This window comes from Athene cunicularia, assembly GCF_003259725.1.
Source record: "Athene cunicularia isolate RWA chromosome 2 unlocalized genomic scaffold, athCun1 chr2_part1, whole genome shotgun sequence".
NCBI lineage: Eukaryota > Metazoa > Chordata > Aves > Strigiformes > Strigidae > Athene > Athene cunicularia.
The window spans coordinates 114,408,219-114,430,711 of record NW_020799095.1 but is presented as its reverse complement, the minus strand read 5'-3'; the positions used below and the strand labels follow the sequence as shown (position 1 = coordinate 114,430,711).

The window sequence follows — 22,493 nt, the reverse complement described above, 5'->3', positions numbered from 1 at the left end:
GGGGTGGAGGGGGAAGGAGGGCTGGGGATTATAAACCACTGTCAGCTTAATTTCATTTCCCAGGAAAATAAAAAAACTATTTGTAGGCACATGGATGAGAACAAGGAGATGAGATTCAGCCAAGGCGAGTTTGTCAAGAACATATTGCATCAAATCAAATTAATTTCCTTGTGTGGTAAAGTAATAGGCTTTGTGGATATTCTTGAGGTTAGCAAGGCTTTTGACACAGTCTTCCAAACATCCTCCTAAGTAAATTGGGGAAGCACACTCTAGCTCCAACTCCTGCAATGCAACTGAAAATCAAATTCAAAACTGTATGAAAGGATTTAGTTTATGGTTAAAAGTAGATTCTGTGAGGCCTCCCAGGACCTGGTGCAAACAGTGTTTAGTATGGAACAGAGATCATGCCTTCACAGAGAGTCTTGAAATAATTTGAACAGCAATGTTACACATAAAAAAAGACTTTATTTGAAATGATGAAGTGGAGAAATGTTCATACAGTCCGATGAGAAACAGCACAGTACTGCAGTTAACACAGAAATAACACACAGAGGGATGACCAGTCAGGGGACCACTAAGGAGACCTCTGGGGGAACAGAGGATCACAAGCTGAGCATGAAATTACAGCACACCATGGGAAATGAGGAAAGCTGGATAATGGGACGTGTGAATGGGAAGAGCTGAAGCCCCAGATGAAGCAAGCTGGCCACATAGACCGTTGCAGGTCAAACAGGGTGACCAGTGCCAGGATCTGCCTTAAGACTGACTGAAGGGAGTAGTCTCCTACAAGGAAAGACTGGGCCAACCATGGGTCAGTCTGAAGACAAAAAGACTGAGGGGGAACACAGTAACAGATTTCCAAGTTAGAAAACACTACTATGAAGGAAAAGCAATCCTTTGGTTCTTCATGTTCACAGAGAACGGGAGTAACAGGAATAGGCAAAAACTAAAGCAAGGAGAGTAAGCGAAAATGTGAGAGAAGCACAGCATGGTTTGTGGGATCTCCATCTCTCAATGACTTTAAGAACAGGTTAAGCAAATATGGCCAGAAGAGCCTGAAGGGTAGTTAGCCCTCTTTTAGGGCAATGGATTTCTTAGACGTCCAAAGGCCCCTGCCAGGCCAATGAGAGACAAATATATATTGACATAGTAGTGAAATAATACTCTTGAGTACTAGCCCTTCAGGAATAACTCAGGGTATACAGTCTAATAACTTAATAAGACAATTTAAATTATTCTTTTAGGACCTGGATGCCATAAGACCAGAACCCAGAGTCAGGATGAGTTTAATGCTACCTTCAATACAGACAAGTATTAACCCTGGGATTTTTTAAAAAGGGAAAAGGAAGACCCAGAGAATTACAGGCCAATCAGTCTCACCTCTGTGCCTGGCAAGATCATGGAGTGGATCCTCCTGGAAACTACACTAGGGCACATGGAAAATAATGAGGTGATTGGTGACAGCCAGCATGGCTTCGCTAAGGGCACACTGTGCCTGGCACATGGTGACCTTCTATGATGGGGTTACGGGGCTGGTGGATAAGGGGAGAGCAACTGACATCATCTACCTGGACTTGTGCAAAGCTTTTGACACTGGGCTACATGACATCCTTGTCTCTAAACTGGAGACATGTATTTGGTGGATGGACCACTTGGTGGACAAGGAATTGGCTGGATGGTCGCACTCAAAGAGTTGTGGTCAACAGCTCGATGTCCAAATGGAGAGCATTGACGAGTGGCGTTCCTCAGGGGTCAGTGCTGTTTAACATCTTTGTCCGTGACGTGGACAGTGGGATTGAGTGCACCCTCAGTAAATTCACCAATGACACCAAGCTGTGTTGTGCAGCCAACACACCAGAGGAAAGAGATGTGCCATCCAGAGGGACCTGGACGTGCTTAAGAGGTGGGCCCCTGAAAACCTCATGAAGTTCGACAAGGCAAAGTGCAAGGTCCTGCACATGGGTTGGGGCAATCCCAAGCACAAATACAGGCTGGGTGATGAGTGGATTGAGAACAGCCCTGAGGAGAAGGACTTGGGGGTACTGGTGGATGGAAAACTGACTGAGCCAGACGTGCACTTACAGTCCAGAAAGCCAACCACATCCTGCGCTGCACCAAGAGAGTGTGGCCAGCAGGTTGAGGGAGGTGATTCTCCCCCTCTGCTCTGCTCTTGTGAGACCCCACCTGGAGTGCTGTGTCCAGCTCTGGGATCCCCATCATAAGAAGGACATGGACCTGCTCCTGTGGGTCCAGAGGAGGCCATGACGATGATGAGGGGGATGGAGCACCTTTCCTGTGAGGACAGGCTGAGGAAGCTGGGGTTGTTCAGCCTGGAGAAGAGAAGGTTCTGGGGAGATCTTACAGCAGCCTCCCAGGACTTAAAGGGGGCCCACAGGAAGGATGGAGTGGGACTCTTGATCAGGGAGTGTAGTGATAGGATGAAGGGTAATGGCTTTAAACTGGAAGAGGGTAGATTTAGATTAAATATAAGGATGAAATTCTTTACTGTGAGGGTGGTGAGACACTGGAACAAGTTGCCCAAAGAAGCTGCAGATGCCCCCTCCCTGGCAGTGTTCAAGGCCAGGCTGGATGGGGATTTGAGCAACCTGGTCTAGTGGAAGGTGTCCCTGCCCATGGCAGGGGGGTTGGAACTAGATGATCTTTAAAATCCCTTCCAACCCAAAACATTCTGTGATTCTATTATTCCAGCGCCCTCCACCATCAACCACAGCTCTCAATAATAATGTTTATATATTCTATTTTTATTGGCTATTTCTCCACTACCCGATCAGTTGCTCTGTGAAATGCCTAAGACAGCCTGGCCTTTTAAAATTACACACAAACATGTAAGGGCTCCAACAGCTTTTCCTGTACCCGTAGGCACCACTGCCTGCACCCAGGTCAAAATGTCCTGTTATCTTCATGTTTTCCTTTGCTGACATTTATGAATGCCACTGCTTGGTTAAAGAAAATTTTACTGGACTAGAGAAAGCAGGATATGGTGATGTTCCTTAATGGTATAACTTCTCCTTTCATTCATCATAGCCATAATTAATTTTATAGCATGGGTATAGGCTGAGATTTAAAGCCATCCTCTTGAAATGAATTAGCCCCTTTTCTCATCTTATTTGGAGTTCCCTATTGTGAATATACTCCAAGTGTAATAGAGAGGCAATTTATGAGAATGAAATTTCATCTGTGTCCTATTCCTTGCCCTCACTTTGGTGATTTTATTATGCCAGGGTGCCTCTTCCCATTTGTTTAGAGGGCAGGCTGCATTTGTTATAATAAGTTCAACAGGTGGTTTAGCATACATCAATGCACAGCAGGAAGTGGGGACAGGCCTTGAATGCAAGACATCCAACAGTCAAAGCGTGCAGTTGGGGTCTGTGGGTGAGGAATGTTGCTGCACGTAGCATCTCAGCACCAAGGAAATCCTTAACAAAAGCTCGTAGTGGTCCACGACTCAAATCCCACTAAGCTGCAGATCAGTCCTGACGGAAAAGCTGGATGCAGCAGCTTGTGGGCATGAAGCCTGGCCTGACCCAAGGTTGGTACCCTGGCATCAGCACACCTCCTGTCACTCCCAGACTGGCAGGCAACACAGCTGAAAACACAAAGATGGGATAGATCAACTGTTTTCATCCAAAAACGGAGTCTGCTATTGCTGAATCTGGTGAGATTTAGATCCATATTTCTGAAATGAATTAGCCCCTTTCCTCATCTTATTTGGAGTTCCCTGTTGTGAATATAATCACAGCGGTGCGTGGAGAAAGCTGCTGACTTCTGGGAATGAGCATTAAGCTTTGAGGGAGCTCAGAAAAACTGAACAGAAGCAGCAAAGGTTTTTGCAAAGCAATGCAGTGCGATGACAATGCTCCAAGGCCCTGCTTGGGGACTCTGGTATTTGCAAGCAGCTAAAGCTCCCCAGGCCTTAGTAGCAAAGCTTGCACCTTTTGCTTGTGTCAGAAAACTCCAGTGCTGAAAATTTCTCTGTTGAGGTGGAGGCAAAGGTTTTTCCATGTTGCTGGGCTCTAGGCTTGTTGGTTTGCAAGGTAGTTCCCTAGTTAAACCAAGGGGTGACTATTCAGAAACTTTAAAAGCCTGTGGTATCCATTGTTGGCTCCAAGCCTTTATTTTTTGTTGTTTAAAGTAAATACCTTACACAGAAGAGCAGATCCTGGCAGTCACACAGTTATAATGGTTCTCTTGCAGGAGGACATGTGGATGTAGCTGGAACCAGGGAGGAATCAACCACGGCCATTGGCAATGACCCTACCAGTGGCTGGGGTGGCTGCACAGGCTGATGCCCCATGACCACCATCGCCACTGCTGCTTTGAGGCTGGTACGCTGACAGATTGTAATGGCTTATTTTGTTGGGTTGGGCTGCAAAGTATGGCAGCTCACAAAGCATAGAGGGCAACTGCATTTGCAGTTTAAACCATCCTGCTCTCTGTCCTGGGAAAATCTCCATCCATCTTAGCACTGAATTATTATAAATTGACCGTTTAGGCAATGTGCATGCAGATTTCACATAAGATGAAGAGGATATTTTGCTGGTTTAAATTCAACTGAGTTGAAAATAAAAATTAGCACCAGTAACTTTTCACAGATTTTACCTTTGGAAAGCAGTTGCATTTGATTTTCTAGAAAACTGGGATGTAGCTAATTAAAACTGCACATATCATCCTAACATCATATCCTCACTACTGAACTTCTAACCTGACATAAATACATTGCATACTGTAACCTGTTTCTCCTGATTATTAACCTTGAACATGGCAACCTATAAATCATCAGTGAAACAGCTGGTGCTCAGCATTGCCCCAAAGGTGTATGATTACGATCATTTTATATATATCTTGGTATGCAGACATGAAAAATTCATTGAAGAGCTTGGTATTGTAAGACTTATTATAATGAATTTTCTTAAAAACATAGATCATGCTTAAAATAGGTGTCTGCTCATTATAATGTAGCCATTTATATCTTCCTGAATTACTTGTGCATTGCTTGGCTGATTTCTTAGAGTCAAATGTGATTCCTAAACAAATTCAGAGTGGTCAGTTTGCCTGTACTTCAGAGCAAGAGTTTCATTTTTAGCTTTATGCCTTTATTTCTATGGGGGCCAGGACTCAAATGGGCAAAAATATCAAAAAGATTACCGATTTTTCCCAGCTGAAGATTCCTCTGCAACACTTAGCGTTACATCATTGCTACTGGGATTTCAGTAGCTGCTGTTAGCATGTTAGCTGTGGGGATGATAGCTGTAGATTCACATGAGGTTCGGTGCCAGCAAACGCAAGAATCATGCAACTGTAAACCGGTAATAAAACCAAAGGGAATAAACATACCATAAAACAGGACATAAAACCAGAACTTGAAAATGAGCTTGTAAAAACCACGAAATCTGCTGGCCAGGACCTCAAGGAACATGGAGAGTTAGTCCAGAGGGAGTAGGTCACCTGGTGACATTTTGGTCTTCAGGATGGCATTCTCACCTTTTCCACCCTCCCAACAGCCAAGTACATATATACAGCCTGTGCCAGACAGAAACATGCTCCATGATTTAAAGCTCTGATCTAGTGAGCATCGAGAAGCCTGTGCCACATGTTCCCATCCTACACACATTTTACAGGGAGGCTCTAACTGCTCATGCCCAAGGTTGAGTGGTTGTTGGCAGGTGAAGGGAATGATGAGGAAAGGGCCCTGTATTTTGCTACTGATTCATACCAGAGATTTATCATCTTGCAGACAAAGTCATTCTTTTTCATTAGGTTATGAGAGAATTTTGTCACCTTTCACACCCCTCCCTCCTGAGGCTTCTCTGTCAGAAACCCCACCTAGGATAGGATTTGGGGAGAGCCAGCCCTGTCCATGCATTTTCCCCAGGATAACAGAGTTGGTGAGGGAAGATCTCACTGCCCCTGCCATAGTCTCCATTAACAAAGCACACCAGTACAAGGAGGGCTTCATCAAGGACTCTTTACTGCTCTGGTCACATACTCCTTCAGTCTTCACTTTGTGCTGGAGGGACATCACTGCCACCTTGAACCAGGAAAGGAAATCACAGAATTCCCACAGATATCCCCATGTTCCTCCCAGAACTCCTGATTCCGATTTTCCCTGTAACAATTTTTGTTTGCTGCAAGCAGCAGACACACAGACATTCGCGTGCAACCCTATTACCCTCACTCATCATAGAGATCAGTGCAGATTTAATTTGCTTTTGCCTGCTCACAGCATGTTCTCCCATACCTATCAGAAAGAGTGAAGACAAACATAAAAACCAGCTCCACAATCACTTGCAGATTATTTCTGTAGTGCAAACAGTAAAGGTTCAGCAAGAAAACCTGATATCACTGCACGCAAACATTGCTTGGGTCACCACAGGCACAAGGCCCAAGAAGAGATCTAAAAGGCTACCTCTCCATGAGGAATAAATGAAGTGCATAGCAGAGAAGCATAATTTGTTCCAATTTAGTTAAGATTCTCTTGGCACGCCAACTTGCAACTGCTTTAGGAAGACTTCATTAAATAGTGTGCAAGAAAGCCCACTCATCCTTTAGCTTGTATACAATGAAATCTACTGATGAAAACAGTTTTGCAAATCCTATTCCAAATCCAGGTTAAAAACATCCACCTCTGAAATGTAGTTGTAGTCAAATGCTACACATTCTTAAGTGCTGTTACCATATAGCGTGATCCCTGCTAGCCATCAGCAGAGAAGCTGATCCAAATTCATTAGAGGCTGTTACATAGGAAGGGTGCCAAGAAGAGCTGACGAACATGAGGTATTTAGCAGCACGTACTGAAAACAGGCTGAAAGATCTTTTGGAGCTTGCCTCTTGTGACTTCTTGAAAATTGCTTTTTTCCTTTGGATTAAATACATAGTAGGTAAGAAATGATGGCACTCTTCATGTGGCATAGGAAACTAACAGGGCAATGAAAAAGCTTGCTCAAGTGAAACACTGAGTGCTTAAAGCCAGCAGACGCCTTTTTCTTTTCCCAAATGCTCCTTTTTAGTGCAGTTGTAGAGCGCCAATGACACAAGGTACTCCTTTGTAGGAATTGGTACTGGGAAAGCTGGATTTAAGGCCCTTTTAAAACTACCAATTTCTGCTAAAAGACCAGTGGACACTGGAAACATCAGCTAACCAATTCTTGCTATCTGACAGAAAGCAGACAAGGCCAGACAAAAACCAGGAATATTATCTTCTCTCTGCCTGTCCCCGATGTATCCACCAACTCCCTTATTGAGGCAGCTGTAAATAAAGCCAAGGAAGAACTAGAGGAGGGCTTTTCAGCACTCCCACATGGCCAGGGAGAAAGGAAAGCTGGTAGCTTGGAGTGTACTAAAGCTTCAGCAATCTACCATCTTAATTTCAGATTTGCCCCATCAACAGAGCAGCATGTAGAGCAGAAGCCTTTTGAGGAGAACAAGAAGCTGTAATGACGCGAATCCTGCCACTTAAAACCAATGTTTGAACATGCAACTTTGGTAACTGCATTAGTCAAGTGGTTCCACCATCAGATCTGGGTATGGTCAAAGGAGTATTAAAGAAACATGAACAACAACAAACCCTCCTCCTGAAGAAGTCAGTGCACTGACTTATGTTCACACTTCTGTGATGTACTACACAGTCAAAACAGCAAGCGGCCTCAAGGTCGAGCAGTAGCAAGTTGCACAGTGGAAGCAGTAGCCATAGCCCTGCCCTCAAAACAGGACTCAATGGAACAACGAGAAGCAAGACCCAAGGCTTGGCACACAGTTTTAAGTGGAAGCAGGAGACAGCATAGAGAAGCTGACAGATTTGGTATCTCACAGTGGGGTAGCAGGTTCTCCATCATAAGTGGCAGCAATTGATTGAGGGGGGGCTGTATTACGACAGCCCAAGATGTAATGAAGATTGTCATGTTCAAGGATGAGCTGAAGTCTCTTACCCAGGCAGTCCTAATCAGGGTGGTTTGAGTACCGCATGATTGTTGCTAACATTAGCCTCACAACATCTCTGTGAAGAAGGCAAGTGTCATTCTCCATTCTGAAGATTGGAAACTGCAATTAAAGCAACTGCCTCGGGGAAGCAGACAGAATTAGAAATTGAATCTGGAGTCCTGGTCTACTGACTCACCCACAGGCTCACCCTTGAAACTTGTGAGTAGGCAACTTAAAACAAAGAGCACCTTTTACCTGCGACTCGAGAGACACACTCCCTCAGACTCCAGTGATAGTTCCAGCCTAATCAAACGGGCACAAAAGAGCAAATGCTGCTTGCAAAACAAAGCGCATACCCCACTGGTCACTAGCGTGCTACAAGCTGGAATCAATGCGATGCTTGTGACAGCTGAGAACAAATTCAGCTATGTTTGACAACTTCCAGAAAATATTGGCAGAGGACAGGGAGTCTGCACTGCCCAGCAGCACCTTTGTGAATTGATTAGCCATATAGCAGATGGCAAGCCTGCTGCAGACTGAGACAGCAGAAGATGGCCAGTCTGGTTGAGAACTTGAAGATGACTGGGAAGAAAAAGCATGTCCTTACAGTGACAGCCCAAAATGATATTTTGGAAATGTCAGATGAGGAACAGGACTGATTTTGAACATTTTCTTCAACTATTTATTATGAGCACCTGTCCAGCTTATAGAACAAAATTATACAGCTTAGCTTAAACCTTTCACATCTTTCCTTCACAAAAACCCTTAAAGAAAACACGGAAAAAATGTTTATTCTTTTAAAACACTCTTCTGAACAGGACTTATATAAGTCATTCAGGAATCAACTGATATGTTTTAGAGAACTTACATGTTTTCTCCGAAAGTGGGCATGCCTTGGAAGTTTGATTTTAGGAAAACGTATTCTGGACAAAGAGCGAAGGCTTTGCTTCCCTCCTCCTGCCACATATTTTTGGGAGGGGCTTGGCACATGTTTGGGGAAAATTCATATTTTTAATGGTTTTAGGAAATGCCTTAGGCTATTCAGAGTCTGCACAGCTGCTCATCAGTAGCCAGCCATGGCTGAAGGAGCAGAAACTATGGATCGGAGAAATATGCCATCTTTGTCTGGTGCAGAACAATACTGCTGCAGTGAAATACAATGGCCTTAAAAAAAAAAAAAAAAAAAAAAGAGGGGGGTGGTGGGGAGTAAAGGCAAGGATCGTGGACTTTCCTTGTAGGGCCTCTGAGCGGAGGGAGCGACATTAGCTCTGCGCTCACAGATATGCAAATCCTTCCCCAGGCCCAACAATAGCAGAAGCCCTGTGGGAGGAGACCGATAGCACAAACCAGGCGGCTGCTGCTCCCAACTCCTACGCCTGCAAAGCTCACAGGTTCCCGGGACTTCCCAAAAACTGGAAGGTCAAAGCATCGTCCAAGGAGAGCTGCAAAAGCTCGAGTGTCAGAGCTGACCACTCATCGCCCACATAGCACACCATTACTAAACATTTTAAAGCTTACAGTTTGCCTGCCGTTCACTTTACAGATACAGCTGCTCAAAAGATTGATGAATCCATGGCCCAACATCTCTATGTTGTCCCTTAGGTTAATAAGGCTCATGTATAAAAAGTTGGAAATAAAAGAAAAAAGGAGCTTCTGTGGTGAGACCCTCATTAACAATACTTGCATCTACATACTCCAAGCAAACTTTCTAAAATGGATAGGTTGGGTTTTTAACGAGACTACAATTATCAGGATTTAATGAAGTCTCTGACTTGCCGCTATTACTGCTATCTAAATTTTTTAAGCAAAGACTGAGGGAGTACAAATAACTACCAGCAACGAGCTACTGCAACACAAATAGCTGACAGCAATCTATAAAAGTTGGAAAACCAAAACCAGTCAGTGATGTGGATTCATCCCCCTTTAGAAAATGTGCAATTTGTAATATATATACATGCACTATAGTTCATGTTATCCCAAATATTTGCTATTATGCATCAAATCTGTCACCTAAAACTGCTGGCAGACTGCGCTGGGACATTCACCTTATATTCAGAAGGAGGTTTTTGATTGCTTCCACAACTCTCACGGAACTTTGATCACAGCAACTGTCAATCCTTAAAATTTTGTTTCCTTCATGTGTTTTCCTCAGAACAGCTGACTCAATCTAGTGATTAGAATGGATGGCTGGAACACCATTTACGTAAGAAGCCAAATTCAGGTCTCTCCAAGGCATCATTACTTGAAGCCGAAGAGGGGTACAACAGGTTATTTACACAGCATGTGCAGCAAACCCTGCCGCTGACACTCTCTCCCGTTGAGGGGAGTCAGAAAATGTTCACAGGCTGGCACCTTTCAGGCCCCCAGGGAAGAGTTTGGAGGCAGCAGGACTGAGAGGCCTCAGATGCCTCAACATTACCAGACCCCCAGCCTGACGTTAAGGATTCAGAGGTAGCTGAAATACATGGTGTAGAGCGACAGGAGTCCTAAACGTCCAGGATATGAAATGTAATGGGAAGACTTAATATCAGAAATACAATCTATTACGCACTGCCACCCAAATCTTAAGCCTCTCTCCAATGAGAAAGTGCTCATTTTGCTCTTTGCTGTACTCAGTGGCAAAGGTCTTCAACAGAAGTGTGTGTTATTCCAATAAGCAGTATACTTTGACATCTGACACTGATACAAAACAAGAGACTGAAGCTGACAGAAGATACCTGGGACTAGTTTAGGGATTTGTCCTATTTCATCAGTGACAGTTCACAACACTCATACTCGAACTGGTTCTCCTTTACAGTCCAGGTCTTAGAAAATATGTCTTTTAAAAGCCTGAACAGATTTGTTGCTGCTTTGCTGTTTCCCTGGCACCACGCACACAGAAAAGGCTGTGTGAGTATGCAGACTATTGCTATATTTTGACACACTTTCTTCTTGAAAGGAACAAAAGAAGTCATTTGTATTCCTCGATAACCTCATTAACATTTCCATGACCATTAGGAGGTCCAGTAAAAAATGGTTGGTGGCAACAACAACAACAAAAAATGCGTCTCATCGAGATAAACGTAAAGGGTCCTCCCCTTGAGTGAATCAAGCGCAGAATAGTATCTGATCTAAGTATCTTATTCACATAAGCTTTTATTCATTCAGACACGCTTTAAAACTCCTTATGAATCTTTGCAATAATTAACATGTAAAAACTCTGTGTCAAATCAAAGAAAAACCTTCATATTTTCATGTAATACATTTCTCGGACATTAGATGGCAATCCCCCCACTCCGTTTTTCATACCAGGGGCCCACATCCCTTCCAGAAATCAAATGTCACCTTCTTTTCAACAGGTGACCGGTCTGCTTGGCTTGTAGGAAGCAAGGCTCTTCGAAAAGCAGAGTATAGAGGCTCCTCCATTACCATTCTGTTGCAACACTTCTTTCCTTTTTTCTTTGATTAGGAAAGGTAGATGAGTAATACCATTATGGAGAAATGTTTGTAATAAGGGTAAGATTCACTTATTTGTTACTTAGACACCCTACACCATAACTTGGACGCTTCCATGCCAAAAACCTATAGGCAAAAACAGGTGCTTACCAGAATTTCCTCAATTTCGACAGAAGAAGGGAGTTAGAAGAAAAGGGGTTAGTACGGCAGTTAATAATATAATTTCTACCCTTGCCAATTAAAAAGGGCCCTCCCAAGAGATATCATTAGTCTGTGTAAATCTTTGCTGGGAATTATAAAACTGATTTTTCAAAAAAAGCTATTTGGTACCAGTATGTGGAATACATACACGGGAAGCACCTACCAACTTTCACAGTGGGAATTCTATAGGTAGAAGTAAAAATAAGACATGAGGCATTAAACAAACAGCTCAGACAAATTCAGAGTATGTAACACACCTCATCAAGTCAATACACCTTAGCTTTGAGCCTTTCACTTTTTCTTGTGGCCTACACGTGATGTTTCAGAAAGCAGCAGAAATAACACACCTCATCAACTGTTCAGTGATGTACATGGTGGAGGGAATCCTTCCTGACCTTCATTAACTCCGTATGATCTATTTAAGTGGCAGTACAAGACATCCTGACATCTATTCATTTCAGCAGTGTGTGCCTGTGATTCATTCACACAAAACTCACTTCCTAAGCCTTCATTTCGCATCCACTTTCATCATTCATGAAACATTCTTTTCACACCAAGTTCACCCTGTTTCACATACCCCCCTCAGGACCAAATTTTGGCCTCGCAATACTTGTCCGTTTGAGCTGTGGTGCAAATTCACAGTGGACTTGAGAGCAAGGTTTGCAGCTCTTCAGCATTCCAAAGGCACAGATAATATTAGTCCCAAGACGGGGGTCCACCCACAGCTGGCTACTCAAATAGCTAATTTTTCATGTACTCCACTGAAAATCTAACCTTTCATCCTCACTCTCGAGATGGTTGTGTATGCGTGTGTCAAGGTGACAACACTGTGAAAACAGAAGTTCTCAAATGGCACATTATCTCGAATATCAAAAGGTCACAAAAGGGTACAAATCGGTAGCTCTCCAGAAGAGACACTGGTTTTTATGAAAAGTGGGTCAGTTTTAGTTTCATGTAGGTTGTTTGACACAGTGGTTTCTGGCATCACAAGCTCTGGTCTACAGGATACCACAGAGCCTTTGTATCCCTTGCTGTCACTACAGCATTGTGTTTTTCTACCCATTAACCAAGGATAAATGACCTAGATATTGTGCCTATTAAAGCCTCATTTTTCTTTTGCCCTTTTGTTCTTTAGTGTACCACATTATCACATGCTGAACACATTTTAAAGTATTCTCAGCCTCTCATGGCCCTTTGAAGGAGTAAAGTAGGGTTTTTAGTGTGCATTTCTGTAGAGTTACTTAGAGTGGAAAATATGAAGGTAATTCAAGGTTTTTCTTCCTGCCTAGTCCCTTGAAGACGATCAGTCCAGCATTTAAAGCCACTAATCTATAAAGAATATAGCAGAAAAATGCTGTAAAAAGCCACAATGCAAATACAGAAAGTGAACATCAGTTCTGATGTCCCTAAACACTACATTCTATAATTACATCTCTGCATATCATGGGTCACTTTTATTAAAAGCATCATTACTACAGTTGGCAGCAATTTACATCTTATCTTACATGATAGCAGTTTCCAAAGAAAAAAAATAAAAAGACATCACAACAAAGAAAAACAATACATTTACAAAGTCATGTCTGTAAACTTCAAGGCTAGTTTAGAGTTGAGGTAATGCTGTTTAGCTTTGTGGCTAAAGTAACAAAGTCCTTTAATTTAAAAAAAGGTACCTGATTTTTTTCTTTTTGTTTATACCAGTGCATTACAAGATCACGAGACGATTAAACTGTAGCTTTATCCTGTAAGAACCTTCTCCGCGGGTTAATTTCCAAAAGGTACTCTTCACATTCAACAGCTGCCTTATTATTGCTGTGTCTCAAGACAGAGACATTCACACTATCATGAAGATTGTCAGAAAGAGAGTGTGTGTGTGGGTGTGTGCGCGCATGTGAGTGGGTGAACTCCCATATAGTCAAAATGAAGCGCGAGTACGATATGTATGGTAAATTTCATCTTGACCTTCACAGCAAAAAAAAAAAATAAAAATAAAAAAATTAAATATATAACTTCATCCTTCCTTTAAGCAGCACTTCCTTCTATTAGTGCCACTTGATTACAAATTGCTGCTTAATTCATAATACCAATGGTACCAAAAGAAAAAAAAAAGCAGAGCATTATGTCAATTTCCTTAAAAAGACATGATCACCTCTCAAATTTCATCTCTCCTAGGGATAATAAATAATGCACTGCACAATACTTAATGACCAAGATACCTTTTGACACATCTGTATAACATGACTTGAACTTTTTTTTTTTTTTTGCTACACTATGTTACAGAACAGCTTATAAAAACTAAGTATGGACATTAACTGTGAGTGTAAACAGTAGGACTACCACTTGTCAAAAGTTTAAAACACTTTAACTGTAACTGGTACTGGTTATTCATCATTTTCATTGTTTTCTATTTCTTCCCCCCCATCAAGTGAGTCTAATTCTTCACCCTGTGCTATTTCATCTTCTAAAACGGAGGAATCTGCAGTTTTATCAAGGCTTTCCTCTGCATCACTGCCTTCGAGATTTTCTTCATCTTTAAAGGCAGTTCCTTCAGTTTTGTCAGTAGCCTTCTCTTCATTGGAGCCCACTGCATTCTGAAGTCCTGCTAGTGCTGGGAAACCGGGCAGAGTCAATCCTCCCAGTCCTGGAGGTAGAAACATAGATGGATAGAAGAGGCCAGGAGCCATGGTAGACAGCAGGAAAGGATTGAAGGCCAGAGGGTTTGTGGGCAATCCAGTGTTGGTGGTGGTGGTAGTGGTGGCAGTGGCGGTAGTCGCCGCAGTAGCAGCACTGACAGATCCATTTGCAGAGTCAGTAGCAGAAACAGTGTCTGTGCTTTTCTCAGAGTCTTTGTTCTCCTCTTCATTCTCATTTTTCTTCTCTTCAGCTTTTGAAGCGCCATCCTCAGTCTCTCCTTGACCGGAAGCAGTAGTGGCATTTCCAGTAGTAGCCGTTATTGGGTTATTCAACAATCCGCTTAGTCCAAACATATTGGGCAATCCTGCCATCCCTGGCAACATCAGAGGCAACATGGCAGCCGGATTTTTAGCATCCCCCCCAGCAGCAGCAGCTGTTGCTAGCCCTGGCGGGAAGCCCATGAGGCCTGCGAGCTGGAGAGACTGCAGGTTCTGTAGGTTCTGTAGGCTTGTGAGGTCCATTCCAGCAAACAGACTGTTCATTAGTAGTGGGTTGATTCCCGAAGTTGATGCTACAGCAGCAGCTGCTGCAGCTGCTTTGGCAATTTCACTTTTTGGCCTTCTTCCTCTTCTGCTTGCTCCTTCCTCCCTCACAACAGGTCCAGTGAGAAGACGATCAAACATGGACTCCGGAACAAAACCCTGAAAAGGGGATGTGAAAAACCAAGCTTTATTCACAATCAGCTTTTATAGCATTCAGCAGTTAACTGATGATGATGGGAGAAACAGAAGGGATTTCAGCATACTCCAAAAGTGGTTTGTTTTTCAACCCTGGCAAATTGGGACTACCTAGCTACTAAGTGAATGGCAGTAAGAAACATGTAAGAAAAACTGAAGAAAGCAGTGTCAAAGATTTTTTACATTTAAACACAACAGTAAAACACACGCTGAAACTCCGTGGCTTCATTAAAAAACCACCACCCTGATATACTGCAGTTATGAGTTTATACCTTTGTACTTCACACTGAACTTTGGTCTAGAATATTTAATTAAAATGAGTATTTGCAGAATTGTACCCTTTATTTTCAAACAACTATTGTAAAATAAAAGTTAGAAAACCTAATCCCCTTTGATGTTGCCTGTTACCAAGCTGATGACTTCTATTTCTCTTACGAATATGACAACTATCTTCTTAATAGTTCCTACTGTATGAACACCCGTGTTTATTAAGGATTGTTGATTGTAAGAAAGAAATATAGCAAAACAAGAGCTGAAGTCTGCCTTACTGCAGCTGATCTTTCAAGTGTACTTCAAATTCCTTCTGCAGCAGCTTCCTATCACCATCCACCCCAAGATGGGTAACTCCCACCTAGACACTACAATTTCCTCAGCTTAAAAGCAGCTACAAGATAAAAACTTAATAATTAATTTACACAGCCTTCATCTTTCCCATGCTATAATCTACAGTGAAGCATGGAATGAGAGTTTCACTTACAGACTGTTTAACAATGTCAGTCCAATCTGGAGCAACAGCAAATTCAGGATTTTCTTCCAGCCATCTTGGCAAGTCCTTCATTGGAGGAGCCATAGCTCCACCCATCTAATGCAAAAGACATGGTTAATACTTTAAAAAAACCCCAAACAAACCAAACAAACCCAAACAACTATTCATATGGACATTTTCTATTTGTGAACTTTCATCTCTGAAGGAGGACAGTAAAGACTTCCTGTTCAGACTGTGGAAAACTACATGGAAACCAGCTAATGACACTAGAATTGAGAAGATCCTGTTTTAAAAAAAACATAGCAAAATGCTGCAGCTTAGACAGCGCTAGTAATGAAATTTGTATCCGATTGAAGGAAAAAATGTGCTATACAGTTACAAAAAGTAGGAATTATTTACTCAAGTGATAATATGAACATATCAGAAGAGCAAAGAAGGAATTACAGGAACTGTGTGGCACATTCCAGTAAGAGTAACTGCAGGCGCCAAATTATTAAACTTTTAAAAAGAAAGCTTAGAGTAGAAAACCTGCTTTCCTCATTTAAAGACATTATTAAAGACCTCCAGCAAACTAACTTAATTTTTACCTTCTTTCCATTTCGTTTATTTACAACAGGTACCCTTTCTTCTCCTGTCAAGGTGTTTATATCCAGTTTATTAGGGTTTCGACATCTGTGTCGTTTTTGTTTCGGCTTCTGAAATGGGGAAAACAGCACATCTGCACTCTTCTGGAAAGAAGAGATATGTATTGCTTTTTAGTTCATTTTCTTGACAAAGATCACTAATCGTGGAACTCCTCCTCACAATAATTTTAAGAAGGGACCAATTACCCTCAGATTATCTCAGAAAAATATTTCTTCTTATCAGATGAAGAAATTCTGCTGAGCTTGACAAAAACACTGTTTTAACACATTGTTATATACAAATATTAAGAAAGGAAAAGTAACCCATAAACCCTGGTCCCACTTGGGTTTTTAAATATTATAGTAAGCGTGGCTGAAAACATCTATAGCAAACCAACAGTTAAAAACCCCAATGATTATGCTCAGTGTGAGGAAATTCATTTTGATGTCTGTAGAACTAACTTCTGTATTAATATAATACAACAATGCTTTTAGAATCACATACTTACTGGTACATAACTTGGCATATCTACAGTGTAAGTAGGATGCAACTTAAGCCATTCAAATAAATCCTTGTTTTTAGGAGCATCCTCTCCCACCAGCCTGGTCCCATCCTCTAGATTGATCACAGGGATGCGAGTGTCTGGGTCCAGTTGACCAGGAGATGGAATGTTCCTTGCTGGTAGGGCTTCCATATCTTCTTCAAAAGCTTTGGTCACTTCTGCATCCTCCTGAGAACATTAACATCTGTGTTAATTCTCACTTCAAGGGAACAATTACTTGGGACAAATAAGTTCAGAGACTAAAGCTGAATGCTCAAGGAGATTTTGCATATGCAAGAGTTAATGGGGTTTAAATATTCATAGTATGTAAAGCAATACTGTTGCATTAAGGAATTTTTTAAGTTTAGTATCCTTGAACATTAAAGAACATAACAGCTAAAGACAGAGCAGTTTTTGTGCATTTCCAGTTAACGGCCCCCAACACCTCCCCACTTTTACACAGTAAGACATAATATATTCATAACAACATATGTTTTGAAGCTTAAGTATATGTTGTTTTAAAAAAAGTATTTTTGAAGGAGTAAAAACTTGATGTGAACATTTCATTTGGTTCAAAAATAACAGCACTAAACACAAAGAAAAAGCTGGTTGGGTAAAAACTGTACATTACTATTAGGGAGAGTGTAACAACACTTTAAACTCATATTCAGAAAGTACTAGACACAGAAGAACAAATATGAGACAAAAAGTTTGCTGTCTTACTACAGTCAACGATGTCCGTTTGTTGCTCATAAATAACAGATCAAGCCCTTCTACATTTTTCCTTCTTCCCCTCCTCCTCTTCATGGGTGGTTCTCCATCTATTAAAGAGCCATTTAGTAGATGCCTTGTGGGTGTGCGTGAAAGACCTGCTTGCAGCAGCTCCATTTGAGTTTTAAAGGCATCGGACACAGGTGTGGAGACAGTAGGCAAGATAAACTTTGAAGTAACAGATGAAAAATTTGAGGTAGAACTTGTTGCCTCTCGTGAGGCTTTTGATAAATCTACAACCTTTTCTTGTCCATTTTCTGAGACCACCTGAGACTCACGTAACTGGGCAACCATTTCCATAAGATTTCTCCTCTTGGCAGCTCTCTCGGCCTCAATTTCAATCTTTCTTCGTCTCCTCCTCCTCTGACGTGGAACCGATAAATTGAGTGCATCTTCCTAATGAAAAACAAGCATTTCCAAACATCAGCAAAGCTCCGTTTGTTATGCTGAATTTAAAACAGAAGTCCAAACATGTAACTGAAAACAAAGCCTTCATTTTATGCAAAGAAATACTTTCATATTTTTCCCATTTTATTTAAATAATTATTTTTTTCTATTATGCAAAAGAAGGGCAAGCAAGATAAAATGTTTTATGTAAGAAAGAGAAAGATGAAGCCTTGCCTTTGATAACTGTGGAGAAGCGGTGATATCTTCACTGCCACTGACGCTGGCTTGACCAACCATAGAGAGCTCTGCAAAGCTCCTTTTTTGTAGAGGGCTGTCCACAGCTGTTGGAGTATACCCAGGTATGAGCCCCTGGAAATCAAACATCTGGCGCCTATTTACTGGCCACTTCCCTTTCAGCACTGCTTCACAGATGTTGTCTAATCGGTTGATCATTACTCGGTCCTGCAGAAAGGAAAAGTACGTAATGAACCTTCAGTGTGAAAGTCGCCTTTTAAACTCAAATGAGTATAATGACACAGTCCAGCTTCCAAAACTTAAGGAATACATTCAAAGCAAACTATTCCTGCAGGACAGATAAACTGATCACCTTACAAGAAGCTAATACACACAGACAGTTTTGTGGAATAAACCATCACCAGAATTCAAAAGCTGCATTTGTATTGGGGGGAAGGAGAAAGACAGGCCAGGTTTTCTGTACAACAACAATGTACTAACTGACAGATTTAACAGAAACTATTGTTTTACACTTCAAAACTTCAGTAGTTAGCAAAATCAGCAGTTAGGAAGGGAAAATAAAAACATCTGCAATCAGTATCTTAAAGCTGCAGTTCTTGAGATCCAAGAGGCTGGATCTGCAATTCTGTCCTAGGAAGTGGATCCTCATTAGCGTCACTATTAATAAAGTTCAACATTATGAAATGGGCACCAACCTAGGGACATCTAATGAATGTCAATTTTCATTCCACACCCATTATCATTTCAAATTTCACTGAAGCGTGCACGCTAAAAATCTCTAATTATGTTTATAAGTCTACTTATGCTGAACCTATACTGATGAAGGTTTTTTTGTTTTATTTTTACACTATGACTGGAATTTTAGTCCACGTTTCCAAAAATACATGATGAAAACAAAGATGATGACTACCATTTGATTTTTTTCTGTTTCAGTATTCAAACACATTCTACGTTAGCCTGCCTGAAGCAGAAGAAACTTCAGAACTATGAGAAATACTGCTGGTTAGGGAATATGAGCATCAGTTAGCTTCCTGAACAGCTAAACAGTGCAAAAGCCACTAGCAAATCTCAGCAGCTGCAACAGACTGCTTGCTTTCCCCAGGAATAAGCCTATTAAGAGCAAGGTCCCCTCGCCCTGCCCCCCCCCGTCCCAAACCAGATGGCCCTGTTATGGTGATTAGTAAGCTTAAGACTATTACTACTTTATTTCTCTCTCTCCCCTTACTGCAAAGGAGTGTACTAAATTACATATGGATTTATTATGAGGTTACAGCTTTGTATCTTTAAAAACATTTCATATTAGATATTTTGTTAACAATGCAGAAAACTAAGACATAGCTTTATCCTATCTCAAACTACTGCTTATGTCTGCAGGATACCTTAATACAATTACATCTGTCAACATTACATAATGGCTTAGATCATGTAGGTCACCAATACTTTTCTCAACAATCTCCTCACCCCAAAATGAAAAGGTGATCTTACAAAACGTCTGCTCTCAACAATGCAGATTTACGGATTTCGTTTGCAGAGCATTCAAAATTGTGAGCTTGCTTCCATCAATAGAGGTGCGAGAGGTGTGATTCTGCTGACATATAGTTATGAAGCCTATGAGGAACTCATGTCTGTCAGTAGCTTGTTGTTTTACTAAATGACACTATTTACAGCAAAGCATTTCCTTTAATTTCCTCTGCTGATTTATATGAAATTGAAGAATAAAATGCTATTCCACAAATTATTCACAGAAAAAAAGTCCTTTGCCCACTAGAAGTGCAGAACATATAAAGCTCACTGTTGCTTTGCAAACAGATTTCCCATATTTTATTTGTATTGAAAAAGACACATGCCATTCTACCCCTAACCAACCTTAGGCCAGAAAGAGAAGGCAAATGTTCTCTCATGAAGCAGCTGAACCACAGAGGGATCCCCATCTTCCATGTAGAATCCATCGCGTGTTTCATCCCTTGCGGTACTCATAGAGGCATTGCTTTCTTCATCAAAATTCTTACCCTGAGAAACTGCTCCTGCTGAATAAGAACCATGACCAGGCATTAATTACAAAAGTTCCCAACCACCCAATGTCAACCTAACTAGATAGGTTAAGACAACTAGGCTTGACACAACATTTCCAACTTGGGCTTTTGTTCAGCAATTACTACAGCAGAGCCTTAGCCTTCTGCATTTGGCACAGAGACTATGCTTATTGGCTCAGTAAGCTCTCTTGGAAATCATCCCTTGTGGGGAAATACCCCGCTGATGCTGGATGGTTTTTATGAAAGCTTATCTAGCCACCTGATGCACGAAAGGGCAGATGAACTGCTACATGTAGCCCATCCCAAGCTCCGTAATGGCTTGGTGTGTGACCCTTAACCAGCTGGCACAAGTTACAACAGCTGTGAGGCTCATGCTAAGCACACAGAATTGATCTGACCAACGTGTTACCTTCAGGTTGGGAGGATTCTTCTGATTTATCATCATCATCCAGTTTCTCCTCTTCGTCTTCTTCCGAACCTTTCTCAGAAATAGATTTTCGATCTACATCTGTACTCATTTCTATGTCTTTCAATTCACATTTAACAGAGCCAGGCTCAGCCTCAGCATCACAGTCCGGTTTAGTGTCCTTATCTGCAATATCTGTCTCCTCTTTGATATCAGACTTTTCCTTGGCTGCTGGATTTTCGGACCCTTCAACTTTAGATTCTGTTTGTTCTGTAGTCTTTTCTTCTTGTATTGGTGTGGATGGGACAATAGGTGGTGTTTGACTGCAGCCAGCAGCCAGAGGGTTTACAGAAGAGACAGTATTTGCATTACCTGTCCCTCTGTTTTGAGCAAAGTTTTTGTGAGCCTCAAGAAAAGAGAGTTCAGGATCATTCAAAATGTGATAATCTGTCCTACTGACTCCATGTTTAGCAGCACCAATCAGTAAGTCTTTGTCATGTTTACCGCACTCCCACCACTCTGGCAGGTCCAAGCTTGGCTGACAAAGTTTTAGCCTCTCCCCCAACTGCGGGTGATGGAGAACCTGTTCACGGATTTTCCGCAACAGTTCTATACGATATAAAGTTCTAGAAGCACGCTCTTCTGTGATTGGCTCGATCATAGTGGAAAGATCAGGCGGTTCTGCAAGAACACCAATTTGTATTTTTTAACATCGATTAAATGTACACCCATTTCAAAATCATTACAGCTGGACATGAAGTTTCAACAGCCCCACTGTCTCATAGCAGTCATGTTGATTTCTACAGTCAGTTAAAACTTACCATCATCTGGTTTGACTGGCATTCGGCACACTCGTCTACACATATTCACGAAGCCATTAAAATACTTTTCCAAGCTTTCATCGGACTTTTTATCAAGCCTGGCAAATGCTCTGAATTGATTCCAGTCAAATTGATGTTTTACAGGATCGAAAATAATTCCAAAAGTAGACACCACACGATAAAAATCAGCTTCTTCTCTTCTTGTCCATCTAGTCAAGGAAGAAGCAAGATAAGTGAGGCCACTGAATAAGCCCAGAGTTCACACATAGTTTGGGTGCCCCAAAACCCCCTTAGTTTATTCTTTCAAAACAGAAGAGCAGTACTGGTGATATACAAGCTCAAATGACAGTTAAAGAAAGATATCACTAAGACACTCACTTTTGTCGTTTTTCAGTTATTATAGCTTCCCTTTCTGCTTCTAGTGCCCTCACTTCTTCCCGAGGCCGACGTCTCCTGCGGTCAGTCTTCATTAGGGCCTCTTGCCTCATTTGTTGCCTTTTATAGCTGCGCTGATAGGCAGTAATGAGGCGACGCAGACGGGTAGTCAGGGTTGAAGTGTTGGGCCAGTAGAGTTGACCTAACTCAGCATTGCTTTCACTGTGCTTGTCTAGAGAACAGAGAAGTATGAGTGAACTACAAAACCACCACTAAACATTTCAGAGTTACTATGGCTGTAACTGGAGTCCTGTCTTATCAGATAAGAACATATGCCTCATTAATATTGGTGCATAACAAATTAGAAACAGGGTAACTACATTGGTAGGAGATAAAAAAATAGAACCAAACCATCCAAATCCAAGAAATCAGAAATGCTTGTGAAGCATTTAGAGATAACCATCAAGCATTATTATTCAATGTTATGAATGCAAACATACTATGAAGACTCTAAGTATTTAAATTAATGCAATGCATCTTTAAATATATTACTAGGAAGATCATTCCGCCTC

At 41.6% G+C, this 22,493-nt stretch overlaps 1 protein-coding gene across 4 annotated transcripts in view; it reads right to left on the bottom strand.

Moving 5' to 3' along the window:
* Nucleotides 1–13,000: 13,000 nt before the first annotated feature.
* The window catches only part of CHD7 (chromodomain helicase DNA binding protein 7), a 90,600-nt gene continuing 81,107 nt past the window's right edge, over nt 13,001–22,493 (bottom strand). Inside the window, exons 28-37 of one of the 4 annotated variants that reach the window (XM_026841356.1) lie at nt 21,925–22,153; nt 21,547–21,755; nt 20,729–21,406; nt 20,153–20,313; nt 18,266–18,493; nt 17,597–18,040; nt 16,841–17,062; nt 16,296–16,433; nt 15,700–15,804; nt 13,001–14,906 (exon numbers count right to left, since the gene is read on the bottom strand). In XM_026841356.1, coding sequence (XP_026697157.1) covers nt 13,953–14,906; nt 15,700–15,804; nt 16,296–16,433; nt 16,841–17,062; nt 17,597–18,040; nt 18,266–18,493; nt 20,153–20,313; nt 20,729–21,406; nt 21,547–21,755; nt 21,925–22,153 — 3,368 coding nt within the window. In that variant the 3' untranslated portion in view covers nt 13,001–13,952. Of the gene's footprint in view, nt 14,907–15,699; nt 15,805–16,295; nt 16,437–16,840; nt 17,063–17,596; nt 18,041–18,265; nt 18,494–20,152; nt 20,314–20,728; nt 21,407–21,546; nt 21,756–21,924; nt 22,154–22,493 lie in introns of all 4 variants that reach the window. The other 3 variants (XM_026841357.1, XM_026841355.1, XM_026841354.1) reach the window with 3 other exon arrangements.